The 23,934-nt window shown below is 45.4% G+C and overlaps 1 protein-coding gene across 6 annotated transcripts in view; it reads right to left on the reverse strand.

The window, feature by feature from the left end:
- Positions 1-23,934, reverse strand: part of SH3KBP1 (SH3-domain kinase binding protein 1) — a 287,724-nt gene that overhangs the window by 148,458 nt on the left and 115,332 nt on the right. For 5 of the 6 annotated variants that reach the window (XM_012730359.1, XM_012730361.1, XM_012730360.1 and 2 more), the window contains one exon: positions 23,485-23,608. In XM_012730359.1, the coding sequence (XP_012585813.1) occupies positions 23,485-23,608 (124 nt within the window). Of the gene's footprint in view, positions 1-19,699; positions 19,722-23,484; positions 23,609-23,934 lie in introns of those variants that run through there. The other variant, XM_012730363.1, reaches the window with a different exon arrangement.

Raw genomic sequence — 23,934 nt, forward strand, 5'->3', positions numbered from 1 at the left:
GGGGGGAGGGAGGGAAATGCACGGGATTATGGTGATGGCACAGGGGTGATTTGGTGATGGGAAACCCGCAGGGATTACAATCGAGATGGAAAGAAAAAATGTGCAAAATGATGTAAAAATAAACTTTGTAATATAAAAAAAAAATCAGCACCCCAAAATGGCCACTGTTCTGGATTTAGTGAAAGACAGACAATTCCACAGATTTTTCTGTTGAGGAGCAGGGAGTCAAATTAATTATGGGAGGGACATGGGTGTTTATGAATATTCTTGCTGCAAATGGGCATTTTCACGTCTAACAGGCTAAGGAAGCCCTGTAGCGGAGGCTCTGAACCACAGTTTGTGGACGGAAGTCAGGGGTCTCGGAGTGAATGGGAAACAGACACTTTCACTGAAATTTGGCCTTTCTGTCCGCTGTGGATGTGGACAACCCACACGGGTGTTGGCAGCGCTTGCGGGTTTTATTTAGCTCGCATTACATGGGTAGGCGTTTTCATTTCACGTGACGGTGGCTGCAGGTATCTTGAGGTATCACGTTCATCCTGACAGCTTGCAGACCACTGCTGGGCCTTGTATGTAATGCAAGAATAAAGAGTAGGTATTATTTACATGGCCATAGTCATACAGTATAGTTTGTTTCCTTTGTAATCCTACAGATTTTATTTTATTTATTTACAAACAGTATTCTGGGAAAGGGTGTAAAGGCGTCCCCAACGGGCAGACAGGTTCTTCTGCAATGTATCAGGGTCAAGGACTCCCCCACAGTCCACTCTGCAAGGGGATCCAGAGGTGCGCGGGGAAACTATTCCCAAAACAGAGCGTCGACGTACCAGCGGGACCGCTCGTTGGCCTGTGTCACGGGTTTGGAGCAGCACGTCCTGACAGAAGAACTGCGGTGGGCAACGTCACAGGTCCTGCCCCCCGAGTGGCCGTGTGGCATGGCCTTCAGGAGGCTGCCTGCCAGGTGCCTTCTGATTTCCTGGGACCGTGGCTGGCGAGAGCCCCGCTGCCCGGCACTTCAGCGACATGCCCTGATCTCTTTCCCCAAGGCCAGCCCAGCTGATTTGCAGGCTGGCACCTGCCAACTGCCTCGGTGTCCTCCTGCAACTGGCCCCTCCCTTCCTTTCCCTCTTCCAGCTAGTGATGTTCTGGGAAGTACTAGAAGCCCCCCACCCTCCAGGGAAAGAGGTCACTGCGGTTTCCGTGTCTGCAGCCCCACTCGCCTCACCGCCATTCTTTGCCGTGCATCCCCAGCGCTGTGGCAGAGAACACAGGGCTCCAGGAGGAGGCGCCAATACTGGGAGCCAGGCAGGATTTGCCTGCGGGCACTCATTCCACTGTGCTCCCATCTTTGTGGCATACTAGAGGACGGAGGACCCTAAAGTCAGTGGGTCCAACTGAGACTGGAAGCGCCTAATTCTTCCTCCAACTTTTTAAAATCAAGAAACCATCGATTCCACTTTGAGGAACTCACACAACACGGCAGCAACCCATGCATCATCCAGCGCTACAGTGCTCCGCACAGGGAGACCCACCTCATCTCAGGGGTGCTGTCCGGCCTGTTCAGTCAGGCCCCCGGCCGCACGGACAGTGGAAGCATGGAGCAGCCCCCGGGGAACTGGAGGCCAGTGCTCCCCGTCTCCTCAACACAACAGCACAGCAGCAACGGAGTCACCCCATCTGTGCAAGCACCACCTGCGCTGTGCGCCTGAGGAGGGCACCTCTGCAGCTGACCTGGCTGTGGGCTCTTAGCGCCGCCTGGCACATGGGTGCGGAGCTGTTCTCGGGCACAACCAGGAGCCCGGCTCCTTGGCACTGCACAACTGGGGGAAGGGGCCTGCTTGCCACAGCTCTCCCTCAGCCGTTTATTACACTAAGCCTGCGCCACGTTCACAAGATGTCTCCGAAAGTCAGGGTGAGTCCAAACGAAAAGGTACACATGAAATAGCAAGATCAGTGTGGCGTGAACCCCATGGCAGAAGGGCTGCCTCGGGGAAGCGTGGGGGACAGACGATTTAATGGGAGTCAGAGTAGCGTCCCCCAGCAGGTCAGCAATGTGTACATTAGCTCTCTGTTCAAAGCAAGCAAATATTTTTCTCATTTATTTACGTAAGTCCTACTTGTGTTGCACGTGTGGGCGCGCAGCAGAGGACTGCAAAGTGGTATGTCACACACAGACTTGCTTTCCCAGGAAGACCTGCGCCTTTGCTCTCGCCCTCACAGGGAGGGCTCCGAGTCAGGAAAAGTGTACATTTAGACAATGTAAATCTCAAGGGTCAACCTCGAAATCCTGAGGCAAGAAAATGAAAGGAGAGTCATTCGTGGATTAAAGGAAGGGCAGAAGGGAGGAGGAGAGACCTGCAAGCACGAGGGACCTCCGAACACTGGCCCGCCGGTATCGCGCGCTTCAGCACTTTAAGAGCTTGACCTCACCAGACTTCATCATAAGGCTTTCTAACTATTACAAGCCAGTCTCCTTTTGTAAGATGAAACCACCTGGGGAGCAGGAACTGGGGCTTTCTACAGTGAGAATTGGCAAATTTTTCTGGACAGGGTTGGAGAATAAATATTTTGGGCTTTGTGGGCCCTATGATCTCTGTCATAACTAGTCAACTCTGCTGTCTTAGCATAAAGGCCTCCGCAGACCATACATAAACGAATGGGTGGGGTTGTGTGCCAATAAAACTTTGTTTACAAAAATACACAGTCCACGGGCTGTGTTTTGTCAACCTCTGGTCTACAGGAAGGAGCAACCAGAAGTGATCTTCTATTTTGTTTAAGAAAAAACAGCAGAAGACATTGTTCAAACTGAATCATCAGTTCAGAAGTGGCCCCCTCCCAGAAGCCCTCCCTGACTGCTTCTGAGTCCGCGGGGAAGCACAGGGCCTACTGCAGAACACTTACTTCACACTTGTCGCAACTGCCTGGGAACCTCCCATTTTCAAATCCTAGCCTAGTGAGCTGACTCCTTCTGGCTCATCGGCGCTGCCCAGAATGGAAGGGAGGGAAGGACAAACATGCAAATGATGAAGGGGATGAAGGAGTTAAAAATGACCCCAAAGAACGATGGGAGGAACTGGAGGTTGGGATACCTCCAGCTGAAATTCAAAGAAAGCAGCAGCAAGAATCTGGCAGAGAACCTGCTGCTCAACCATGTGGAGTGAGCTGGGGACATTGCCACTGGTCACTGTTCTGCAGGCCACCAAACCTGGGCCAGGTGGGCCCAGGGTGGGCACCCTATGCCAGGGTGGCATGGAGGAAACAGAGATGAGTGTGACCAGGGCATCTCAAAGGAGAGATGCCCCTGCTCTCCCCCACGGGATGCGCACAGGGAAGCCCATGGCCACAACTGGTGGTCACTGCACGGACCAAACACAGCAAGAAGCAGGGCAGACAGAGAAGAAACGTGGGCCCAACAAGCCAACCTGCCTCTGGACTTCCTGTTGTGCAAGATAGATGTATCCCGACAGCCTAAACCAGCTTACACCAGGGTGTCTGTGACTAGCAGCTCAAGACCACTAACCAGCAGAGTTCTGGGAGGGGAGGGCGAGCAGAGGCCAGCCAGGAGGGAGGTCCACTCAGAGGTTAGACCTGGGGGCATGCATGTTTCATGACACCAGCTGAGGCTGGGAGCAAGCAGACTCAACAGAAGATGCTGAAGATGGAACCATTAGGAAAAAAAACAACCATGTATCTGAGAAGTTGGAGAAGAGAAGTTAGCAATGTAAAACACAGAAAAGAGGGTAATATAGAACGAGGGTAAGGGCAGCAAAAGGCAGAGGTACAAATGGCCAAGCACATGTTTCCAGAATGAGGCAGCAATCCTTAGTGCTGCCTGGAGTTAAGCAGAGGCAGTAAGGAAGGAAGGGGCCTGGCAGATCTGGGTTCACACCCAAATTCCAGCACAGCTGAAGTGTGGTCTAGGGTAGGTCACCTAACCTCTCTGAGCCTCGGTTTTTGTCAACTATCAAATGAGGACAATGCATTCAAGCCCTAATCCAGCCCTCCCAAAGTGGTACCCTTTGTCACCTAATTTTGGAGTACTCGCCTTACAGGGTAGGTTTCCTCATCCCACAAGACCTGTTTTAGAAAACGAAGTGTCGGGGATAGCAGCTGGTTTGTGGCCCAGGCCTCCCGAGAACATGGAGGCTTCCAGTGACCCCACTGCCCCTCCACCCATGCCCGGGGCACATGTGTGAGCCGGCCTGCTGGAGCACGCGAGACACACAGCAGTTCGGAGGTGCCCCAGGCATGCAGCAGAAGCCAAGCAAACGCAGGCTGCCCCCAAGACACGTGAGGAAGACCAGTCAAAATCAGAAAAGCCACCCAGCTAGCTTCCCGCTGACCCCAGAGCCAATAAATGCTTATGGTTGTGGACCACTGACATTGAATGGTCATTTGTTATGCAACATTACTGAGGCAACAGACAATTGATATAGCAATGCCTGGCACAGTGCAGGTCCTCAGGAAAAAAAAAAGGTTTTAAAACATTCAGGGAGGATTGAGGTTGTAAAAATACTGTTTCAATCATTTTAGCTGCTAAGTTGAGTGCTACTTCCCTTAGCTGTTTTTCCATAATCCTCAAATTCAAAGGGTCAACAGAGGTTTCTAGAAAGATTCCTTTCTAGAAGTTTCTATAAATACTAATTTTTAAAAAACAGGAAATGGCTCTTCATTTCCTAGTTGATTATTTACATTCAGCTAAAAAAAATGCAAATGGGGACCCTCCCTGGTGGCACAGCAGGTTAAAGCATACTAAGAAGCTAAAGCCACTTCAGCATGAGTTTGATTCCCCACCGCAAAGGTGACCCACATGGCTGGCAGACCTCTCCTGACCCGCCCACTGCTCCCTTTAGCAGTGTACTTCATCAATTGGTGCTTTCTGCTCCCCACTCTGTCTCTGGTGAATCCTCTCACCACCCCTGCACATCTGGCTTATACCCCAGTTCTGTATGCATAAATAAATAAATCTTTTAAAAATGCAAATGGAAAATAAAGCAGAAGAAAAACTCTCTCGACATAGATTTCTCTTGCCCAAGTCATCCTTCACTCCTCAAAAACCACACAATGTAGTTGAGACATGGTAATATATGAGACACAGCAACTGTTGCTAATTACTAAAGTTTCTTAGCTAATTGTGGATAAAAGAGTGTTGGGTATCTGTCATATTATTCTTGCTCCCATTTTTTAATGTGTTACAACGTACATAATATAGACTGCACCATTTTAACTCCTTTTAAGTATCAGTTCAGTGAAATTAAGTACATTCACCACAGTGAAACTTCATACCCACCAGTAAAGTCACTTCTCATTCCACCCTCCTGTCACCCCCTGGTAACCACCACCTACTTTCTGTCTCTATAAATTTCCCTTGTTAGGTGCCTCAAGAAGAATCACACAGTATTTCTCCTTCCATGGCCAGCTTATTTCACTTAGCATCATGTCCACAAGGCTTGTCCATGTTGTAGCCAGTGTCAAACTATCTTCCTTTTCAAGGCAGAGTAATATTCCACTGTTTGGATAGACTGTGTTTTGCTTATCCATTCATTCACTAATGGACACTTGGGCTGCTTCCACCTTTTGCTGCTATGAACAGGGATATTCAAATATCTCCTCAAGCTCTTTCTTGCTTCATTTTTCTGTATCTTTATGAAAACCTTAAGGTCATATGCCATTTTACTGTGTTGCACTTTAACTGATATTTAAACATTTTGCTTTTTACATAGTAAACATTTGTGGCAACCCTGTGCCAAGCAAGTCTATCAGCTCATTTTTCCAACAGTATGTGCTCACTCCAGGTCACATTTTGGAAATCTTGCAATATTTTGAGCTTTTTCATTATTACATCTGTAATGATCTGTGATCTTTAATGCTACTACTGGAATCATCCTGGGGCACCATGAGCTAAGTCCTTGAAAGACTCTGAACTTAACGGATAAACACTGTGGGATCTGCCTGTTCTGCCCATCTCCCTCTGCTTGGGACTCACTATTCTCTGAGACACAACAAACAGTGAAATGAGGCCAATTAATGACCCTGCAATGGCCTCTGAGGGTTCAAGTGATAGGAAAAGCCCCACATTGCTCACTTTAAATCCAAAGTGAGAAAAGACGAAACTTAGCGAGGAAGCATGTCAAAAGCTAAGATACTAGCTTTGGTGCAAAAGCTAGGCCTGTTGAATCAAACAGTCTTCCAAGCTGTGAGGGCCAAGGAAAAGTTCTTGGAAATTAAAGGTGCTACGCCATTGAACACATAATGATAAGCAGAATGGCCTCACTGCTTGCTGATAATGGCAAAAATTTTAGTAGTCTGGATAGGAGGTCAACCAGCCACAACTCAACCTGCAGCCAAAGCCTAATCCAGAATAAGCCTGAGGGGTAAAGAAGCTGCAAAAGAATTGGAAGCTGGCAGAGGTTGGTTCACAAAGTTTACGGGAGGAAGCCATCTCCATACAGCAAACGTGCAAGAGGAAGGAGCAAGGGCTGGGATGAAGCTGCAGCAAGGTATTCACAAGCTCTGGCTAAAATAGGGACGAAGGCAGCTCCACTAAACAACAGCTTTTCAATGTAGACAAGACAGCCCCACCGCGGCAGAAGACGCCACCTAGAACTCTCAGAGCTAGAGAGAAATGAGACGGGCTTCAAAGATTTAAAGGACAGACTGACTTTTGTTGGGGGCAATGCGACCGGTGCCTTTTTGCTGAAATCAGGGCTTATTGACTGCTGTGAAAACCCTAGGGCCCTTCTGAATTATACTAACTTGACTCTGCCCGGGCTTTAGAAGTGGAGCAATAAAGCCTGGATAACAGTGCATCTGTTTACAACATAGTTTACTGAATATTTTAAGCCCACTGTTGAGACCTACTGCTCACAATAAAGGATCCCTTTGAAAACATGACGGCTCACTAACAGAGCACCTGGTCACTGAGGAGCTCAGATGGAGAAGTCTGAGGAGGTTTATGATGCTTGTATGTCCATTAACAAAACATCCATTCAGCAGCCCTGGGCTCAGACTACTAAAATTTTTGACCTTCAAATCTTATTTTTCTAGAAATGCTTTTCATTAGACTATCATTGCCATAGTGCTTTCTCTTACTGACCTAGACAAACTGAAAGCCTTCTAGAAAGCAGCTGTCTTTCTAGAAGTTACTAGGAATGTGTGTAATTCATAGGAAGAGGTCAAAATATCAACATGAACAGGAGTTTGGAAGGTGATCCCATCCCTCACAGATGACTTTGTGGGGTTCAAGACTTCAGTGGAGGAAGTAACTGCAGATGCGGTAGAAACGGTCAGAAAGGGAAGGGAACGACAATGAGAAGGGAAGCCTGAAGAGGTAGCTGAAACACTGCGATCTCATGATAAAATTGGAAAGGAGGAGAAGTGGTTTCTTATGGAGAAGCAAAGAAAGTGGTCTCTTGGGATGGCGCCCGCTCTGGGTGAAGAGGCAGTAAACACATTTGAAAAATACTGACTCCAATTTTGAAGGAAATTCTGCTGTGGGTAAGAAGCTATCAAGCAGCATCTCACACTACAGAGAAATCCTTTTGTGAAGGAAGAGCCAACCAGTGAGGCCAGCTCCACTGTGGTCTTATTTTAAGGAGCTGCCGCAGGCACTGCCCTGCAGTTGGCAAACTGCAACCACAGCCCCAAGCCCAACCTTCCGCAGCCCTACCCTGATCAGTCAACACGAGGCAAAGCCCTCCACCAGCAAAAAGATTGCGATTCACTGAAGGCTCAGTGGCAGTTAGTATCATTGAGCATAAAGTATGTTTAATTAAGGTGCGCACTATTTTTCGACATAATGCATTGTGTGCTTAGAACACACATCACTTCTTCAGGAATCATCTACCAAAACTGACTGGCACCTAGAGTTTGTGACTGACCCAATTTACCAAGAATGACTTTATCCCTCACCCACTGACACAAACACAGTAATGGCCTGACAAAGCCTCTGAGGGAGGCCCAGCCCTGAAGCCTGCTCACCGAGATGGCAAACACACATCTCACTGCCCAGCCAACCCCACACGGCAAGTCGAGCTCGACCTGCATGGTCATGCAGGAGGCAAGAGTGGGCCATTTACCACTGGTGGGAATGTGCTTTTGACTTCCTTCCTCAGTAAAATCATCACAGGGCCTTCTCCACAGAGCTCCAGAATGCGCTAAAGCTCCCCAGAAGACGACAGGTGTGGGAACCTGACTCATGCACCAATTGTTGATTAGACACGGGAGCTTGACTGGAATGTGAATAATATGTCCAATGTTCCTTCCTAGAGATCCTGGGAAGGATTGGAAAGAGTAAGACCCTTACACATAACATTCCCAAAGGCTTCCTAGCCAAAATGAGGGTTCATGGTTGAAAATGCTGTGGGACTTCCTAGCAACACTAACATGTCTCTGCTGAGGAGCCAGCTGTGTGCTAATGAAGGTACAGAAATCGCCGTCCAACAGGACAAAAGCCTTTAAAAAGAAGTCCTCAGATTTTAAAATACTGAAAATTTCTCCATCGAACATTTCAACTGGCAGGTGAAGAAACTGATACCTCAAGAGGTGAAGTCATCTTCCCCAAATGGCTAATGGTAGAGCCGAGAATTATATAACTGGCCCATAAGTCCCAGAACAGAAGCCTTTGAATTAACCTGGAGAGAAGTATGAGGAAGAAAAAGGAATATACATGATTTTCCGGACTTGACCAACCGTACAGTCAGGTTCTAAGTCACCGAGAATGGATAGAACAATTATCAACTGGTACTGAGTCTTGCTGGTTACCCAGAACCCACCTTCCTCCAGCCATCTGCAATCTAAGGGCTGGTAGGGGAGCCATGTGGGCCTGTCTGTTTTTGTTTTAGTCTCAGTACAAAATGGACACTCATCAACTGTAATAAATGATCACTTTCCATTTTCTACTCCAACTTGGGCTTTAGATAGAGTGAGTTCATATATCAACATGAAGAGATCAATATAGTTTGTAATTTATGAAGATGTGGAAGGAGGGAGATATTGATCCTGCAAAAACACCCAAATGATGCCTGCTTCTCTTCTGCTCTTCCTTCTTGCCACCTCGGTTTCGTCCTAGGTGCTAAATTTATTAACACCTCAGCTTGAGGAAGTCAGCAGGGAGTGAAGAAGGTGAAAGAGCCTCCCACATGGGCCCTTCCAGTCAAAGGTCTCTAGTCAAATGATGAGAGGGCTCCTGGGAGCCCTCCCACACCTCAGGAGCCTGGATCACGCCTTTTAAGCCTGTACAAATGTAAACAAGAGCTCAGGACACGCTAGCATGCACGCATATATGCACAGCCCAGGGACCCAGGCCGGATGGGGTGGAGCTTTAAGAGTAAGGCATCACACACAGAGGCATGGAGGGGCCGGGGGGAGTGGGGAAGAAGAAAGGAAGGAGGGATGAGGCTCCTGAACGTGAATGTGAGTTGCACATGAATTCTGTGAGAGAAGATCAGAGCTATAGCGTCAGGCCCAGGAGGAGAACGTGAAATATTGTCTCACGTGCACATGTATGTACAAAGCAGAGTCAGAATTTCCATTTCCAGCTCATCTTGGGTCACCTCTCCCTGTCCACACAGGGCCATTAGACACAGCAATAACTCAGTGACTTTTTATAAATAATTCTAGTGTCTTAGCTATTAGAGCAACAATTTAGTCAAAAGTAAATTAAAACTAAAGCTAACTTCTTCAAAAGAAACAAACTAGTAATTTTTCCCCTGAATAATTTTTTTTTTTCAAAACTGTTAACAAGTGCTTGTGTTTTTGTTTTGGTTTTGTTTGTTTGTTTTGCTTTATCCTTCCAGATAACATGGCCTAGAAAAGGGTTAAAATAAGAAAAGGGGTGGCCCTCCCTGGTGGCGCAGCGGGTTGGAGCACAGCACTGAGAATCTAGGGCCGCTCCCGCATGGGTTCGATTCCCGCCTGCCCGGGAGGTGGCCACATGGCGTGGCAGACCTCTCCTGGCCCGCCCGCTGCTCCCCTCAGCAGTGTACTTCGTCGATCTGCCTGCTCTGTTCCCCTCTCTGTCTCTGGTGGGGCCTCTCGCCGCCCCTGAGCCTCTGGCCTGTACCCCAAGTTCTGTGTGCACAAATAAATAAATCTTAAAAAAAAAAAATAAGAAAAGGGGTTAACTTTACAGCAAAACATTCTAAACATTTGATTTTCCTTTGCAAGAAATGGCAGTACTAAGGAATCCATCAGGCGACCTCAGGGGCAAGGGGAGAGAGAAGGAAGCAAGGGAGCGGGGGCTGAGGTAGAACAGGGTGCCCCGGCCACCTCCCACGGAGACGGCTCCACCTCCCAGGCTCCGAATTCTAGCATCTTCCCCAATCAGCTGGGGCTAGTGACACAGCATTTACTGAAACTTAAATCTGAAGATGCAACACTAATCACTGGGAATTCCTAATATAGGTTCCTGACAAGCAAAATTAATATATAGTAACTTCATCACCCATCTCAGCCAATAGTTTCTCTCTCTCCTGAGCTCTGACAATGCACCCAAATATCAGGGACCTTGAAGTCCAGAAAGAAGGAAAAGCCAAGGCTAGCCCATGGACAAGCAAATGGAAGAGCAGGAGCACTACTGTCTGGAAAATACACTGATCTCGACACACATTCATGTAGAGAACCTTGGGGGTAAAGTGCAAGGTCAGCGCAGATTAGAAAGATCACACAAACCTGAACCTGCCCTGAATCTATTCTCCCACTTTCACCTCATGGTTTACTAGGATATGACAAGTTTAGGAGTCTTCTCTCAAATGGAACCAACCTTGACATTCAACATTCAAATGTCCCCCCGTCTCCCTACCGACCACTGGTACATTACGAGACTGAGAGCTGGATCCGGTGCTTATTCTCAGCGTCCACTTTCCAAAACAGACAGTGAGTCTTCTCTCTCGTCAGCACTCAGTGATCAAGGACAATTTCTCAGAATCCCATTTCAACAGCTTCTCCTCAACTATGTAACGTCTTAAGTTTGCTCCTCTGGTAGTTTTCCTTTAGGTAATTTGTTTTCAAAAGGGTCAGCGTGGTGGTACAGCACAATACTACCATCTAATAATCAACATTGGTTCCAAGACAAAATAAATGTGGCTTCTTCCTCCAAGGAACTTACAGTCTAGTAAGGAAAAGCAAAACACACAGACACATGTGTGCGTGTGCAAATACAAGTATATTAATAAAGTGAAATGCAGTAACATGTGCCCCAAAATAATCACACTAGATCAGCCACTCACCACAGCTTTCCTGGCACTATTGTTCTTGTTATTGCATATATTTTTGTGAGATGATGGTAACAAAAGAGCCACCCATGTCTAACTTTGTTGGTACCTTGGCTAAGTCATTTTTCACTTCTTCCCACTGCAGTTTCCTTACATTTAGAAAGAATTGAAAATGATGCTTCTCTTGCTACCCTCCCTGGGGTTATTCTAAGAAATGAATGAGTCACTCTATATATCACAACTGTAAAGCTCTCTATCTGAGTTAAGAAATATTTGTTTATAAAATGTCATTTGTTCAAATACAGCATTTTGCACTTTCCACTCATTTTCTGAAAGCTAGGTACTGGTAAATACTAACAATTCTCTTCATGTTAAATGGGAACATTTTAACGGATAAGAGTCTTTCACAAAAGGCTATTACAAAAGAAATATTTAAAAGTTCAGTTCTTCTATGTATCAGGGAAGTGATCCTATTTACGAAAGCCAACAATAACTTCAACCTATACAGAAGGAACATTATACAGAGCAACGGCACAAAAAAAGCCCCGACCCTTGACTTCACAGAGCAATACCCTGTCACAGGGTGACTCAGATTAGCTCTGTACAGTTTACAAGGGGTGTATGTTTGAATTTGGTGACGTGTTTGTAAGAATTGGTGTGCCACGATGCTTGGGGCGAGGGGCAAGGGAGAAGGATGACTTACACACTTGCACATGAAGACCGCATATGACACATGTGAAATGTGAGGAAAATAAGTTGAGGAAATTTCAATGTTTTCTAAATTGATTTATAATTGTAATGTCATTCAAACCCTAAATCCCAGTGGAATTTTTTTTTAAGATTTATTTATTTGTGCATACAAAGCTGGGGTACAGGCCAGAGGCTCAGGGGTGGCGAGAGGCTTCACCAGAGACAGAGTGAGGAGCAGAACAGGCAGATCGACGAAGTACACTGCTGAGGGGAGCAGCGGGCGGGTCAGGAGAGGTCTGCCATGCCATGTGGTCACCTCCGGGGCAGGCAGGGATTGAACTCATGCGGAAGTGGCTTTAGCTTCTTAATGCTGTGCTTCAACCCGCTGCACCACCAGGGAGGGCCTCAGTGGATTTTTTTTTAACCAGGTCATGTGATTTTATGATAAACAAGTGAGAAAAGGTAAAATGTTCTTGAAAATGTATAGTGGTGATAGGAAGGTCAAAGGCCACACATTAAAATGTATTATGAAGTCACAACAGCCAACTGCATTGAGGCAAGACTGTCTATACAAAGTAATGGTACAGAACTGAAAGTCCAGGAAAAAAATGCCCTAGCAGCTATAACAACATAATATGAAAAATGAAGTTTCATAAATCAGTGGAGGAAGGACTGGCTTATCAATACATCATTCTGGGAAAGTGGCTATTTCAAAATAAAAATCAATTCAAAATTCCATATAGATTAACAGAAGCAAAACTAAATTGAAGCTAATATAAGGAAAACTAAGTAAGAATTTATTCAGGGCAAACACAAGAGAAAAAAAATCAGTGTTACTCATCTGCATACGAATGTACCAACTGTCAACAGAATGAAAGCCCAAGCTAAGCAGCGCAACGTGCCACAAATGACACGGGAAGAATCAGCAAGAAAAATACAAAGACCTCGATATCAGATGGAGAAACACAAACACCACACAAGGAAAAATGTTCATGCACTCTATTAATCAACAGAATTCAAGCTTAAACACTAAAAAGCACCCTCCTCACGGCCAGTGGTGGTATGAATCGATGCAAGCCTTCAGGAAATCAATTTGCTAATAATGGCTTCAAGTCCCATGAATTACATACATGCTTTTGTCTAGTAATTCCACATCCAAGAGTCTTTCCTAAAGAAATCACAAGAGCTACAGGTAAAGATTTATAAGCAAAAATAGCCAACAAAGAGTTACTGACAATGGCAAGAGGAAAAATGGAACCATACATGGATTTTCCTTTCCAGCAAAGGCTCTCTCCAAGAAGCACAGACTTGAGACTAGAAGAGGTTTGGCTTTTGATTTACGGGGGATCTCATTTCTTCTCAAGAAGTGAACAATAGAATACCACAGTCAACCGTCCCCCTTCTCAAATCGATTACCTAATATTTAGGTCATCCTCAGCAAACATGTCTTTTTGATCTGTCAGATTCACATCTCCTAGGCAACTGATTGATTGAAGAAAAATATAAAGCTTCACTGAGAAATATATAATTTTAAAGACTTGAATAAGTGGAATGACAAATATTACCCCTCAACTGGGAGGGGGTAGTAGTCAGAGATGTGCAAGAGAAAGGGACAGAGAAACCTCCAGGCCTCGCCAGACACTGCACACCAATCTGTGTGGTCATTTGTTGAAAAGCAGCTTTTTGAAATTAATCAACATACTATGAAATTTACCCATTTTAAGTGTACAATTAAGTTGTTTTTACAATTCACAGAACCTGGCAACCATTCCAACGATCTAACTTTAAAACATTTTGATCAAACCCAAAAGAAACCTCCTGCCCATTAGCAGCCACTCTCCATCTCCAAGCCCAGCTCTGGGCAACACTATTCTACTTTCAGTCACGCTTTGTTTATCTGGACTTTCTTGCAAATGGAATTATACCCACACATGCCCTCCTGTGACTGGCTTCTTTCACTTAGCACCATGACTTCAAGGGCCATCTGTATTACAGCATGTGTCAGCACTCTCCCTTTTTATTGCCACATAATATTCCACTGTATGGTTAAACCACACTTTGTTCATCAGTAGGTGGACATGTGGGTTGTTCTCACTTTAAGGCTATTATAAACGTGTTGCTAGGAACACTGGTATATAATTGTGTGCAGACATATGTTTTCATTTCTTTGGGTGTGGAATGGTGGGCCAAGTGGAAACTGTGCCCAAGCTTGAGGAAACGCTAGCCAGCTTCTTTCCAAGCAGCTGTGCCATTTCACATTCTCACCAGCAGTATATAAAGTGTTCATAATGGGCCCTTCCTGGTGGCGCAGCAGGTTAAAGCGCAGCACTGAGAAAGTAAAGCCACTTCCACATGAGTTCGATTCCCGCCTGCCCCAGAGGTGACCACATGGCATGGCAGACCTCTCCTGACCTGCCCGATGCTCCCCTCAGCAGCATACTTCATCTTCTGCCTGTTCTGCTCCCCACTCTGTCTCTGGTGAAGCCTCTCGCCGCCCCTGAGCTTCTGGCCTGTACCACAGTTCTGTATGCACAAATAAATAAATCTTAAAAAAAAAAGTGCTCATAATGGTCCCTTATGATGCTTTTACATTTTGGGGGTTGGTAGTCATGTCCCCTAATTTAATTCCATATATAGTTGTTTCAATCCTTCTCCTTTTTCACTTGAGTAGCTAAAATTACCAGTTTTGCTGACCACTTTAAAGAACCAACTTTGGCTTTCATTTGTTTGCTATATTGTTTAAATTCTCTATTACATTTATTTCCAGTCTAGTCTTTACTATTTCTTTCTTCCTGCTGGTTCTGCATTTAGTCTGCTTATCTTTTTCTAGTTTCTTAAGGTAGAAAGTTAGGACATCTCCAAAGGAAATGAAGATACTCTCTCCAAGAGACCTCTGTACCCCTACTCATTGAAGCACTATTTATAAGTCAAAATTGGAAACAACCTTAGTGCCCATCAATGAAGGAATGGATAAAGAAAATGTGGGACACAGAGAGGGAAGGAGGAGGGAGAAAGAGAGAAGTATTCATCTAGTAAAAATGATAACCTACCATCTGTGGCAATGCAAATGAACCCTGAGGGGCATTATGTCGCATGAAATCACAGCAAGACAAGTCTTAAATGTTCTCACCACCACAGTAACTACGAAAATGGTAATTATGTGAGATGAAGGATCTACTGGCCAACACAATACAGTCTACACACGTATCACATCATCACACTGTACTCTCTAAACTTATACAATGTCATAAATGAATTAGAACTCAATGGCACTGGCAGGGAATTAGGCTGCTCATTGGAGATGTTGTCAAATACAGGTATTTGCAGCTACAAATTTCACTCAAAGCACTGCTTCAGTGGCATGCAATAAATATTGCAATGCTGTATTTTCACTTTCATCCATTTCATCCATTTCAAAGTATTTTAAAATTTCCCTTGTAGAATCTTCTTTGACCCCTGAGCTATTGAGGTATGCGTTGTTCAGTTTCCATATATTTGTGGATTTCCCAAATTTCCCTCTGTTGTTGATTTTTAGTTTAATCCAATGGTGGCTGGAGAACATACCCTGCATGATTCTAATTCTTCTAAATGTGCTGAGATTCCTTTCAGGATCTAACATGTAGTCTGCAGAATGCTCCTCGTGCACCTGGTCTCTGACTGCCTCAGGGAAGTGCTAATTTACTACTATTTCCTATAGGACTTGAACCTCCCCCAGCTCTCTGGGGTCCTCTTACTAGCAGTTTACCACATTTAATAACTGCTATTGTATTCTGGAAGTGACTGCTCATCCTACCTCACTCAAGGCAATTAAGGGATAAAAATGAGGAAAATAAGTTATGATTTCCACCATTTCCCTGAGGGGAAAACAGAATATGAGTCTTGCCTAAATTTTAACAGAAACTTTGGGGGTGCAGAAGGGGGCTTTGGGGTTGCCAACAGCCACTCTCCCTGAAGCAAGGCCCTGCTACGACTGAGCTTATTTAGGTCTCCAGAGAAACAAAAATGCAACAAGCAGCTCAGTCCTCACATGTGCTTTATGGTGCACGTGCGTATGCACACACAGAAGTTTCTGGCTGTTCTCTTTCTCGTCCTCATTGGGGACAATGTGAGCGAGCAGAACGGTCCCCAGGCTTCGAAGCTCTGAAAGTCCACAATCCAAAGACAACTGAGACTACAGATGTCATGAGGGGTGGTGAAGATCAATAGGGATGATGAGCAGCAACTGAGGGGACCTCATCTAGTTTCTTCCAAACTAGGAAAACTAGAGCGAAAAAGCTCCCTTTCCAAGGCTCGCTACACATGAGGACCACCGCCGTCGCGATAAAACGCTGCCAACCAGCTACCGTGAATTGCCCTAGCAGCTCCCCACCTAGAACAATCTCCCTTTAGACAAGGTGATCCCAGTGAGCCTTGGCAGAGGTCAGCGGCCCAGATTCAGGGGAGTCCTCTCAGGTCCCCTGGGCTAGACGTTCCATGTCCTCTTGGTATGTCAGTGAGTTGGTCCTAGCCAAAGGACTGGCTTTCAAGCTTCAGATTTGGGGAATGTTCTCCTAGCACGCTCCAACTGGGGTTTCCAGAGCCACTGGCTGTGACGTCCCCGCAGTTAGTTCTCACCAAGCCAGCACTACTGTGTCTGCTCATTTTAACATTCCCTGTGAGGGAGAATCTAAAGAAGACCTCAGGGAAGCTCAGATGGCTCCCTGCCCTGCACTGTAAAGCCCAGTACAGCCCAAAGCAGTCTTAAGTAGTGTTCAGTAAAATGCAGTTCTGTGACCAAAGATGAGTAGTTTTCCCTGCAGAGGTCTGAAAGCCCACAATATACTAATGTGCTTGTCAGTCTCCAAGACGTGTGAATTCTTGTGGCTGCAGCCCGAAGTCCTTTGTCCAGAGAGTCCATCAGCCCTCCCTCTGTTGTCTCCTCTCTCTCTTCCTCTTGTGGAGCATCCTGCAGGGCTATTACCCCACACCACACACAATGGAGGGCTGTCCCCGCTTACTGCGTGGTCTCCAGTACACGGAAATGCACAGGACCCTCCCCTTCAGAAGAGACTAGACACAGACCAGCGGGCGCGCCAAGGGCCGACTCAGGCATGGTGAAAGCAGCATCTGTGCGGCGACGCCAGGGAGTTGCTGTCTGAGCGGCCGGTGTGTGGGACAGAACTTGGATGATTCCGGCAGTCTGAATCATGTGACTCCTGATGTTGAGACAACCTGTCATTCTCTTTTACACAGCTTTGGCCTTTTTTAAAAAGGTACCTGAGATTCCACACCAGCAATATAATAAATACCAAGACAGGAAGCCAGATTCGCCAGTGAGTTTTGCGCTAGCCCTAAGCACTGTGCTTGGTTCTCCAAAAACTTCTTCCCACTGTAATCAAGTCATACGTGATGATTAAGTTCCCGGATTAATCCACCACATAGCAAAAAACAAGGTGCATGTGGTATGACATCTACTAGCAAAAGCCAACACACGCGGGAATACTTATGCTCCAGGTTTACCTCGAAAGGGGCTGTGGGAGCTGCCCTGTGCCCAGCACGAGAAGCTTCCTGCAGGGCACGGACAAATGCTAACAAAGCCAACAAAGTCAGGTGGATTTTCACCCCCCCTCCTGCTGACAACTGAAAAGCAGATCAATCATAAAATATTGTTCCTTTGAGGGAAACCAGGGTCAACAAGAATTAAAGAAGTAGTGGTCCTTGGAGATATTTCAAGGAGACTCTGGCTTACCAACAGGGACTGCAGTGGAACTCATTGCTGTATTCACATTAATAGCGACACCTAGAGTTATTCCTACAGGAGTTCTTTTTTTTTTTTTTTTTTTCAGGTTTATCAACAGTGGTTCTGGTCTGTGCGGACAGAACAGAGCCTACACATTCAACGAGCAGATATTCGAGGAGAAAGGATGTTAAAGAGCATGTGTGTGCAAAATGAAAAGCCATGATTCGAGACGTAACTGCATGAATGAAGAACACTAAATTAGGAAACCAAAGGTACCAAGATCCACCCCCCATGGGAAAAGGAAAGGTGGGGACACTTCCTAGGAGAGCCACCAGGTGGAGCCACTACCACAAACTACACGACAGTTGGTCTTTGGGTGGACTTGGGCAGAAACCCAGCAGGGGCTAGGTGGGGTCTAAGTCAACACTCCTTACCCTAGTGTTAGTACCTCGTTGCCCTGACAGTGAAACGAGGTAAACAGAAGGACATCTCTAAGAACAGCTTTGCCAAAGACCCACACACATCAAAGTATAGAAAATCCTCTTCTAGAATGGCTTCCCTCCACCCACTTCACCAGTGTCCCTCGGCTCAAGAGATAGTACACGCAGTGAAGAAAATGGGCACGGGCCGCACAGTACATCAGCAATTACTGGTGCTAACACAGAATCTCAGCAGCAGCCATCAAGCCATACAGCCAGGAATCTGTTACTTTAAAAGACCTCCACTTTTTAAAAAGACCTGTACTCTCTAACTCTCAAGAATAAGGGTCTATGATGGGGGGGGGGGGCTGCGCATGTGCACATTCAGATACACTCACAGACACACTTACTGAGTGGCTGGAACCATCCACGTTCACAGTGGGGTTGCCAGACTCGTTCTCGTTTCTCTGGAAAAGCGCAGCTCAGGGGACAGCCCAGAGCTTCTGCACATCGGTAACACCCTCTCTAAATTCGTACTTTTTTCATCTGTCCATAGATGCCAGCCGTTTAGGTAAAATCAACAGCAATTTGGAAATTTGAAGAAAAATCTGACCTAACATGACACAAGTTCAGGCTCCTGGTTAACCGTGGGAAATCCACATGTTGCTCCCAGAGAAGTTCTTTGTTTTTCTTTTTAACAACTTTCATTGATTTACCATCCATTTCCATCCAAAATAAAATTTGAAAAGTAAAAGTTGTTGCTATGAACACACTCCCAGATCTCACATCTACCTTAACAACACTTTTCCCATCCATTGTTTACAGCTTCATTTCAAAGGAAGAGCCCACGATGTACCACGGCGCAGGCCACCGCCTCTAGTGACCAGCACGCTGCCCGCGCACAACCCGCGCACGCGCTCGTGTTCTCACAAACACTCTGACAGATGCCCTGAGAACATTATTCGGAGTAGTGTGTACATGCTAAAGAAATGAACATCTGACCAAACGTTTCCCCTTCTGTAGAGACCACGGACGGAGGTTGCCATGACCAGATCTTTTTAGGGATGGGAATGACCAGTGCTGAAACTGTGAGAAAAGAAAGCTAAATGTTAGGTTCTCCTGACGGCTACAGGCAGGTCAAAATGGAAAGCCCTTCGTGTGTCAAGCACTTGGGCCCACGTCCATGTTGAGGAGAACGTGTATCACCCATCCACACCCAAAATGAATTCTGAGGAATGTTCTGCACTCATTTTTAAAGCAATAGTGTGTCAACAGAGGCAAAGCAGCTGTTGGTCCCTCTGTCAAGGAAGACTTTTGAATTAAACCTGTCTCAAGGACTAAACACAAGAAATGAGCCCAGAGCCGTGTTCTAAGGTCACAGCCACAGACTAGCTTTTAACTCCAACCTCATCTTGTAGCAGCAGCGCTGCAGGGTTACAAATACCCCCTGATAAACCTTCAGACCTTTCAGCATTCCTCTCTGGAAGGGGCAGTAAAATGCAAATGCATAACAAACCTTACATGAACATGGTAAAAGCGCTTGTCTTTCAGAAGGCAGGTGCCAAAGTAGCAGGTGATTGTAAGACACATTTTATATCGAGAGCATAACAATAATAATAGCGAAAATAAGAAGTGTGCAAAATACAGTAGAGACTTACCAAACACTGAATTCATGAAATACTGGAAATAGAAACAAGGACATATAAAGCCAACCAGAAACCTGCAGAGTGGCTTCACAATCAGAATGACAGAAGTAAGAGAGACATAGCCCCACCTGGCCATAAAAAAAAGAGGTAAGAATGTGCAGCACTTTCTCAACAATCCCCAAGTGACACACACCATGGACTGTAAACAGCTGGCAGGCAGGACGGCCTGGCATTCGGCCTGGCATTTTTCTAGTCTGTACTTCTGCCCCAGCACCAAGCACAGGGTCAGGCACATAGGAAATACATGCGACTGAATGTTCCTTTGTGGCCACCCCAGTGAGGAGAGAACAACATCCCAAATTCTAGGGGCTGGGCGTTCAGGGACAGCAGCTTCTCCAGGTCTGCTGATAGTGAAAGCGTGAAGGAGACAGAGCCTTGAAATAGCAGCTGCTTTATTCAGAGGCTAGCCCAACTGTGATCTGGACACTCAACCCATCATATAGATCAAGGTGGTGGTGAAACCCTTGGAAGGGTGAAGCATGATGAACAAAATTCTCCTGGCTTAGTTGCAAAATTGTATTTAGGGTAATTCTGTGTAACAGTCCATTTTGTTCCATCTTGTTCTTAAGCTCAATGTTTGACTTTGTTTTTTAATTCATGTAGGTATCAATGTTTCAGCTTAGGAGGGCCCACTGTTTTCCTATGTGGTTTTAAGGATAGAAAAAAAACAAGAGACTAAATCATTCTCAGAAGTAACTTGTGCTTTTCGGTGTGGTTCATGACAATGACGTTTAGCTCCAAGAAAGGTTTTCGGAATTACTGGCTGCTATTTGTCAACATAGTGGCGCCTGGGATGACTTTGGGATAGACAAAATCCAACGTTAGGATTTTGCAAGCTTCCTATTCCTCGGGAAAGGCTTGTTCTAAGCAGAAGCTCCATCAGTATGTCCAGGACAAAGGCCGAAGAACTGGCCAGGATAGGAGCAGGTACAACGGTCCCTACAGTTGGAGGAGTACAGAGCTGAAGGCAGCGGGAGGAACTGCTTGCTGGAACTGCTCGCTCACTCTCAACGTCAGTTACATGTTTTTCTCAAATGAAAAGCCCACAGAGTCATTCCAATACCTCCCCTCAAATCAGCTCTGCAGAAACCTGCAAAGGTTAGAGCTAAAAATTGAAACTAATTAGTCCCCAAACTAATGTTTCCCCAACCCTGGTCTTTTCTCAAGGCTATGAATAGCTTTCTTCAGACCCAGGATCATCTCTTGACCTTATTCAGATGCCCAGGGAGGACAAGCTCATCCCACACTGTGAGGAGCTACAACACATTCAACACTGTTGCGAAGCGAGGCACGTCCTTACATGCAGAAACTGTGGGACACAATTGGGCAAACCTCTTCAGCTAAGTCTACTCTCAAGTTCAGGACACAATGAAGTGGTTCAATTAGACTTATAATAGAGACAGACTTTCTTTCTTTCTTATATTATAAATCTCTATCAAATTATAAGGCTCATATAAGCTGTCACCCCATCTTTGATGAAAATAAGGGCTTTGTGTGAACCTTATTAAATTAAATTCTCACAGGGTCCATGGCTAAATCACAAGGTGAACTCGTATACCCGTAGGTCCCCCGTTCTGAAGCTCTTAAAGGTGGACTCATAAACCATAAGGCCCCGTGTTCTTAAACTCTGAAACTTCCTCCACAAAAGCAGCAATAGACAAAAACATCCATGAGATTTCTAGAGACAAAGTTTGATGGGAACAAAGGGAAGGAGGAAATTTCAGTTACTTACAATAACTCATAAAACTTAAAAAATTAATTGGATGTAAGTATTTACAAATAACTACAATCATCCCACAGATTAGCCTCTGATCATTGAAGAAAAAACAATAGTGGTTTTTCATAGATTTGGGGTGCGGCAAAGAACTGTAGTTTTTGAGACAGAGAAAACTGAAACATTTATCCTGTGGAGGCCAGTCTCTGCACAGCTGTGGACTGTGAGTAGCAGGATACTTAGTTCAGCCCTGATGGATGTGGGCAGCGCCCAAACCACACGGGCTTCACTTTAACTGGAAATCCATGCTTGGCCCAGGTGATCTGGGGAGTCAGCATGGAGCCTGGGATGGGATGAAGGTGTTTTGTTATGTTTCATATTTACAGAACGCCGCCACTGGCAGGGTCCTTACATCAAACATCTTAGCATGAAAGGTTGATCATAATCACATTGTAGATCTAAGGTGGAGGCTTACAAGAAGAATGTAAGTCAGTAAGCCACCCCTCCTAAAGCCTTATTTTTTTGGGGGGGGGGGTTAATGAAAAATCCTTTTGTAGGGGAACTCAAAGAGACAGTTATATGAAAAATTCTCAGGTAATTTTACCAAACTAACCCAGACAATTACCCTGATTCCTTAACTTAATTAATTCCTTATCTTGTTAAATTAATTACCTTAACTAATTCTCTTATTTGCTTTATATAAACAGGGCTGGCCAGAGAGGCCTCGTTGCTGGTCAAGGGTATGCAAGCCCTTGTCCTGCTGTCCTAAGAGGCTTCAGGGGCAGAAAGATGGGTATGGAGAGGTAGAAACCCTGAACTCCAGCTCTCCACATCCAGAGAGGGCAGGCCTCAGGAGTCCTGAAACTTATTTGGGGGAATGCAGGAGGCACTTGGGGGGACAAGTACAGTTTTACTGCTACATACTCTTCATTCACAATGGGTAGGATGGGATTTGAAAGAGAGAGACAGAGCCTTATAGCTACTAACCAGCAGGGGCTCCCAGCCAATACTTCATCTGAATAATTCAAAAAAAAGGAAATGTAACCCTAGGCAGCTGGAGGGGCGAGAGGAAGAAGCAGGAAGGAAGAGAGACACAAAGCTAATGTCTCAATCACTATGATCAATGGGCAGCTTATTGGACAAATTCTTATGCTGTCTAAATTTTATGAAAGATTAGCTGTTCTTCCCCATGGTTATGTAAACTTGCCTTCATTTTTTAATGGAATTCTTGGCTATTACACTTCCTGTGCCAGCTTTTGGACAGCTCTATATTTCTCTTTAAGGAAGTAATAAGCCCATGATAAGCCAGTAGCAGAATCACCTACTGTGGACACGCTTGTTACGCACCCAAGTCAATTCATGCTGAGGCGGGTGCGGGAAAAACTGGGGGTTCTAGTGTGACCACAGTGAAAATGAGTCAAGTTGAACTCTGCAATCTTCTATTTCCTGTCATGTCAAACAACATTGTTGTAAAGTGGAGGACAGGGGAGAAAATGAAACTCAAGCTGAAGATACCTGAAAATCTGCCTGGTCAGATGAATATCTGAGCTGCATCTCTGCCTTCACTGCCTCAGAAACCAAGACAAGGTTTCTGTTCGGGAGGCCAGTGTTTAGTGGAAAAAGACCTTGGTAAACCTTGCCCTTAATTAAAGAGGATGGCCAGTCACACCCAACTCAGCCTACACCACACCACTTGCTAAAGTCATTTTCAATCATAAAATAAGATGAAAGTGAAAGTTAAAGTCCCAGAGAACCACCATTTACAAGTTGAGTCCATCTTCCCATTACCACAACATATTTGCCATCCGTTCTCCTTATCATAGTTACTCTACCTCTCCTTGCCGTGAGAGCCACATGCACACACACCACACATACACACCCAAAATTTCTACATAAAAACACAAAGACAAATGCCATTCAATTTGTCAGCAATTCAAAATTTGGCTCAGTTTACCCAGAAGTTTCCAGTTTTAGTGTGCGGGGGGAGGGGGAGGGCCAAGGGGCTTTTTCTCCTTTCTCATACCTCTCTTATTTGTTCGTAGAATTGTTTCAGAAGACAGCAAAGCATTTCCACTGGACACTTCGTGCAGAGGCTTTTCTGGAGCTTTGCTGGAGAGAGGGTCTTTCTTCATCTCTTTCTTTATTTCCTGTGAGGAGAAATAGAAGGAAAACCAGATTGTCATCTGAAATTTTAAAATGCCTCTTGGACTATTTTAAGGTTCAATTTTCTGAAAATGAATTATAGTGATCTCAGCTCATCATAACATCATACTTTAAAAACATAGCATTTTGTAGCTTGTTTTCCTTACATTTATTACCCAAGTGTCTGGCCCTATAAAACGGGATGATTTCCAACATGGTGATGTGAACTCATGTGACCATGGCCATTCCGAGGGACCAGAGAGAGGAGGAGTGATTCCTGTGACAGGTTGTTCTACCTTCCGAAGTCACCTCTTAAAAGTCTCCTTGTTTC

The sequence above is a fragment of the Condylura cristata genome, unplaced genomic scaffold (assembly GCF_000260355.1).
Source record: "Condylura cristata isolate star-nosed mole 26May11 unplaced genomic scaffold, ConCri1.0 scaffold00027, whole genome shotgun sequence".
In the NCBI taxonomy this organism is placed as follows: domain Eukaryota; kingdom Metazoa; phylum Chordata; class Mammalia; order Eulipotyphla; family Talpidae; genus Condylura; species Condylura cristata.